General features: G+C 44.0%; 1 protein-coding gene across 1 annotated transcript; it reads left to right on the forward strand.

The window, feature by feature from the left end:
• The first annotated feature begins 362 nt into the window (after positions 1-362).
• On the forward strand, positions 363-3662 carry LOC133535508 (intermediate filament protein ON3-like). Its single transcript, XM_061875396.1, has 9 exons — positions 363-879; positions 1285-1493; positions 1580-1640; positions 1723-1818; positions 1896-2060; positions 2139-2264; positions 2339-2559; positions 2643-2695; positions 2785-3662. Exons 1-9 carry the CDS (start codon positions 460-462, stop codon positions 3000-3002), a joined length of 1569 nt encoding a protein of 522 aa, XP_061731380.1. The 5' UTR covers positions 363-459; the 3' UTR covers positions 3003-3662.
• The last annotated feature ends 2617 nt before the right edge of the window (positions 3663-6279 follow it).

Genomic DNA, 6279 nt, shown 5'->3' on the forward strand with positions numbered 1-6279 from the left:
TTTAGGTCTATTTTTTTCTTAAACCCTGGCTAGAGATCGACTGACACACCCCCCGCGGTCGACTGGTAGCTCGCGATCCACGTAATGGGCACCCCTGCCCTAAACAAACCCCGCAGCCTCTGTAAAAACCTAGCGCCATGTTCCCTTACATAACCAGGCTTTTTTTTCCTCCGCTAACCTCGCAGCCTTTCCCAGCCTAGGGTGTGTCCCCGCTTATCTTCTGACAATCCCTCCCTACCTGTTTTTCAGGACGGGCCGCTCCTGTTGTTCACAGCCGGAGGTATGTCGGCTGGGAGGGAGCAGTTTGCAATGAGAAGAGTCCTCCCCCCCCCACCGGCGAGGCTCGGCCATAAAAGCAGGCAGAGCTCTGAGTGAAACACTTAGAGGGACTTGACTCTCCTTTAAAGTCGGCACATCTTCATTCCTCTGCTTGCCTTGACAACCCAACACAAATCCAAGATGAATGTCACCAGGAAATCGTACTCCATCTCGGGCTCCACCAGCGGTTCCAGGAGGTCGCTTGCAGGACCCTCATCCGGCGGCTACACCGTCAGGAGATCCGGCTACAATCTCGGTTCCTCCGCTGGCGGTTTCGGGATGGGCAGCAGCATGGGTGGCAGCATGGGTGGTAGCATGGGTGGTGGCATGGGTGGTAGCATGGGTGGCGGTTACAGCATGAGCTCTTCTAGCTCGATGATGGGTGGTGGCTACGGATCAGGCGGCCTCATGATGCCTCCCCACATCACCGCTGTCACGTTCAACCAGAGCCTTCTGACCCCCCTCAAAATGGAAATTGACCCCTCCATCAACACTGTGCGCACCCAAGAAAAGGAGCAGATCAAGACCCTGAACAACCGCTTTGCCTCCTTCATTGACAAGGTTGGTTGCCTTCATGTCACATATTTCAGACTGTTAGATCCTGTTGATGGCTTCTCTAGTTCCTGTGCGAGCAGAACTCCTTCAGGGACCGCATGTGTTCAATCGCTTCACCTAAAACCCTTCGGGTTAAAAGCTACTTAAAGCTGGCGTGAAGCATTCGCCATCGAATCTTTGGCTTCACCGATTGGCATCACAGACAAAAGTGACACACCTTTTGAATATTTGGCTTGACTGTGGCTTTCGTTGCTAAATCATTTGTCGAATTCAAACATGACAAAATCGTTTCAGGCTTTTTAGAGCATAGGGGGAGTGGCTATCCAGACATGAAGTCAAGTAGAAGGAAAATCAAGAAAAGAATACGTTGGGTACATCATAACCAGTTTTAACAATGTCGTGTCCTCGCAGGTCCGTTTCCTGGAGCAGCAGAACAAGATGCTGGAGACCAAGTGGAGTCTCCTGCAGGAACAGACCACCACCCGCTCCAACATCGACGCCATGTTCGAGGCCTACATCGCCAACCTGCGCCGGCAGCTGGACGGGCTGGGCAACGAGAAAGTCAAGCTGGACGGAGAGCTGAGGAACATGCAGATGCAGGTGGAGGACTTCAAGAAGAAGTGAGCGCCGCCGCCGTCGGGTTAACGCCGAGATGTTGTTCGGAGCGTGTGAAAAGTGATGTAACCTTGTTGTGCGCTTGTGTCAGGTACGAGGACGAAATCCAAAAGCGCACGGCGGCTGAGAACGAGTTTGTGCTCCTGAAGAAGGTAGGAATGACTCAAGGTTGTATCAATTGGCTCTGATCTGTACATTCCTTTTTTAATCTTACGTTTTGTTTTTTTTCCACAGGACGTTGACGGTGCCTACATGAAAAAGGTGGAGCTGGAGGCCAAAGCCGATGCTCTTCAGGACGATATCAACTTCCTCAGGGCCGTCTATGAGGCTGTATGTCTGATGGTTTCATAAGTTCACTTACTTGTCGTCTGGACTGGACTCTTATGCGACAACCTGTGGTTCTGTAGGAGCTTCGCGAGCTGCAGTCCCAGATCAAGGACACCTCAGTCATCGTGGAGATGGACAACAGCCGTAGCCTGGACATGGATTCCATCGTGGCTGAAGTCCGCGCTCAGTATGAGGACATCGCCAACCGCAGCAAGGCTGATGCAGAGTCCTGGTACAAACAGAAGGTACTGCAAGAGCCTTTCTTCGCAATTGGCGTTGTCTTTAGATGACCTTTTTTGACATCGTGTTCTTCGTCCCTACAGTACGAGGAGATGCAGAGCTCTGCCGGACAGTACGGCGATGACCTCCGCACAACCAAGGCTGAGATCGCCGAGCTGAACCGCATGATCGCCCGTCTGCAGAATGAGATCGAGGCAATCAAAGCACAGGTACGGGATATTTCACGAACGTCTCAAAACAGACGACAGTACTTTAAGTAGAATGTGTGATCGTCTTCCGACAGAGGGCCAGCATTGAGGCCCAGATCGCTGAGGCCGAGGAGCGCGGCGAGCTGGCGGTGAAGGACGCCAAACTCCGCATCAAAGACCTGGAAGAGGCTCTCCAGAGAGCAAAGCAGGACATGGCCCGCCAGGTGCGTGAGTACCAGGAGCTGATGAACGTCAAGATGGCCCTCGACATCGAAATCGCCACCTACAGGAAACTGCTGGAAGGAGAGGAAATCAGGTAGCGCCAGCATTCAATGACATCTTTCGATCTTTCATATTTCGTTCTTCTGCAATTAATGAACGTACGATGTGCATCCTCAGACTGTCCGCCGGACCCAGCAACGCAACCATCCACGTGCAGCAGACTTCAGGCGGTAAAAAGTTTTCCATCTGATCGGCCGAATAAAAAATAAAAAACAACCCACAAAACGAGCATATGCTAATACTTGTTTTTCTGCTTTAGGATACTCCAGCAGCGGCGGCAGCTCTTCTGGTGCTGGATTCGGCTACGGCGGCAGCAGCATGTCTGGCGGCTACGGCGGCAGCAGCATGTCCGGCGGCTACGGCAGCGGCATGACTAGCGGCATGTCTAGCGGCTATGGCGGCAGCATGTCCGGCAGCTACGGCGGTGCCATCACCAAGTCGTCAGTCACCACCACCAGTTCCAGAAGATATAATTAAAAAAGGAGAGCAGTCCCTCTTCTCTTTCTGAAACTCTTAAATTTGACTCAAATCGGCGTACCCTGAAACGGTGGTATGCGACATCAATAACCAGCAGCCATAAAAATAAAAAAAAAACGGGAGTTCCTAAATTGCATCAGCTAAATTAAACATTGGATTGTGTTACACTGCCGCCAGTCGCGTTCCTGGAACGCCTGGCCGCGTTTAAAAACGCAAATGTAACACGCGTCGTCATTTAAGAGTTCCTGAAAGGAAACGTGGCCGGGTCGGTCGCGACGCCACACACAAAAAAAAGGCAATGGGTGTTCAAAATAAGCCGGGGAAACATTTGCATGTCCACACACTGGTGCTTGGAGAGAGACAGGGAGAACCATGACCCAGTTTTCAGCAGACGTCGCCGCTCTCTTGGAGCGCCGACGGCAGAGAAAAGAGCCCACGCTCGACGCCGAATCTAACCACGTGAAGATATGACATGTTTACAACTAAGGTGCACGCTTGAAATGGAATGGTTACTTCCTCCTTGGTTTTTGTGGGCCCGCCAAATGATTTCCTTCTTTTGTTGAGCATTTCATTGCCACCATGCTTCCACTATGTTGACAACACAAGTCCTGTCTGCACCACACAAAAAAAACATCAGCAATAAATCTGCGTACCAAACCACATCTTGTCTTTTTTGTGTGAAATAAAAGAAATCGAAGATTCCAAAATGTTTGACATGGGGGCTTAAAAAATTATATATATATATATATATATATATATATATATATATATATATATCCATCCATCCATTTTCTACCGCTTATTCCCTTTTGGGGTCGCGGGGGGCGCTGGCGCCTATCTCAGCTACAATCGGGCGGAAGGCGGGGTACACCCTGGACAAGTCGCCACCTCATCGCAGGGCCAACACAGATAGACAGACAACATTCACACTCACATTCACACACAAGGGCCAATTTATATATATATATATGTGTGTGTGTGTGTGTGTGTGTGTGTATCCTATACATCTATAGTGTGCATATTATATAATCATGAGTGAGTGTGAATGTTGTCTGTCTATCTGTGTTGGCCCTGCGATGAGGTGACGACTTGTCCAGGGTGTACCCCGCCTTCCGCCCGATTGTAGCTGAGATAGGCGCCAGCGCCCCCCGCGGCCCCGAAAGGGAATAAGCGGTAGAAAATGGATGGATGGATGGAATACCTAATTAATAATTAATACAACTGGATATTAAGAATATGTGAGAGTTCTCCTTCTTTTGTATTCAATCAAAAATATCAAGCAGTGAAAATGCATCAAACGGGGATAAGTGTGTAGTGCTTTGCATTTTATCCCATTAGGCATTGTGATGGTTTAAAATACGTGTGAAATTTAGATTTTTTTATTTATTTTTTATATGTATATATATATATATATATATATATATATATATATATATATATATATATATATATATATATATGTATATTATATGTATTATACACAAAGTCACAAAGTTCAGTGAGCAGGTTGTGTTATGTGTGACCATATGTGTTGACTTGTTGTGTTGGTTGCATTTTAATTTTTTATTTTTTGCACTATAAATAGGGAAGGTTGTTTGGACTGGGTCATAAATGTGAATGCTGTGCTGAGTTTACTTCAACGCATCATATATATATATATATATATATATATATATATATATATATATATATATATATATATATATATATATAGATACACACATATATATTATATATACATTTTATATATATAAATATGTGTATACGTGTTTGTGTGTATATATACACACACAATGTGTGTATACATGTATATATCTATAAATAAAGATATACATATATACATATATAATAAATATACTGTATAAGTGTTTGTATATATACACATATACACGTGTATATATATACACACACACATATATACACATATATATATATATATATATATATACACACAATGTGTGTATACATGTATATATCTATAAATGAAGATATACATATATACATATATAATAAATATACTGTATAAGTGTGTGTATATATATACATATACACGTGTATATATATACACACACACACATATATATACATATATATACATATATATATACATACATATATAAATACAAATATATAGAGTATATATATTTGTGTATATATATATATATATATATATATATATATATATATATATATATATATATATATATATATATATATACACACACACTATCAGTGACAGATCATGCAGCAGCTCAGATTGCGTTTGAAATTTCTTATTTCTCATTCATTAATTTACATTTTACATGTTCTTCTTCATGCTTGGCAACATAAATGGACTGTCAAATCGGCAAATCAGCAATATCCTTTTATAAATGTATACCTGCAGGGTGACTTAGGGGGGCTGATTCAAAATGAATTCAAATGATGCGTTTTGGTGGCTTATTTAATGCCATCCGCTTTTTCTCATGTATGTGACAAAACGTATTGCAATATGCATTTTTTGTGTCTGGAACATTTCAGCGATTGCTCGCAGTTACTGCCAGCATCGCCCATGAGTGCACCAAAGAAGCGATATCCATTGCAGATGTGCGGCAGGACTGCTTAAGGGCCATGTTCACACTGCAAAGTCGGATGTCCAAAACCGATATATATATATTTTTTCTAAATCCGATCTTCTTAACGGCTGTTCACATTGCAAATCTGATTTCTAATGTGAATGCAATCCGACCCGCATGCAGACACGACGTCATCACTGCATGGTTTACGGAACAAAACATAGCTTCCACTCCAGTCAGTCCCAATACTGGCACAATTGTGGTCATTTCAAGAATTGTATGCCATCAGAGTCAATATTTAATGAACCAAATGATTGCGTGTAGAAGATTAAGAAGGAAGAGGACAAGTATTTTTTCACTCGCAGTTTTACGGAGTATTTTTGCTTAAATTTTGGATTGACGAGCATGTTTGCGGGGGAGCTGCCGGACACTGGAGTGGTGAGACTTTGAGGACGCGTCGCCTATATATCCAAATTATTTCCACACACGAAAGAGGCCTGGGTCGGATATGAAAAAGTCGTAATTGCGCTGTTTACCTGGACATGAAAAAGATTGGATACAAGTTGCATATTGGCAAAAACAATCGGAATTGACCTACCGTGCGGACTTGGCCTGAAAGTACCCATAAAACGTAGTACATAGTTACCAGCTGCGGTAAATGAGTGTCTCTATGGTTAAATCTCATTTAAATAAGGCGGTCTTCACCAGTTATCAATTGTACA

Source organism: Nerophis ophidion, linkage group LG16 (genome assembly GCF_033978795.1).
Source record: "Nerophis ophidion isolate RoL-2023_Sa linkage group LG16, RoL_Noph_v1.0, whole genome shotgun sequence".
NCBI classification, from domain to species: Eukaryota; Metazoa; Chordata; class Actinopteri; order Syngnathiformes; family Syngnathidae; genus Nerophis; species Nerophis ophidion.

Coding starts and splice junctions, on each gene's coding strand:
- LOC133535508 (XM_061875396.1), top strand. CDS start 460: ATGAATGTCACCAGGAAATCGTACTCCATCTCGGGCTCCACCAGCGGT. Junction 1,641..1,722: donor AGTTTGTGCTCCTGAAGAAG/GTAGGAATGACT, acceptor TTTTTTCCACAG/GACGTTGACGGTGCCTACAT. Junction 2,696..2,784: donor CGTGCAGCAGACTTCAGGCG/GTAAAAAGTTTT, acceptor TTTCTGCTTTAG/GATACTCCAGCAGCGGCGGC.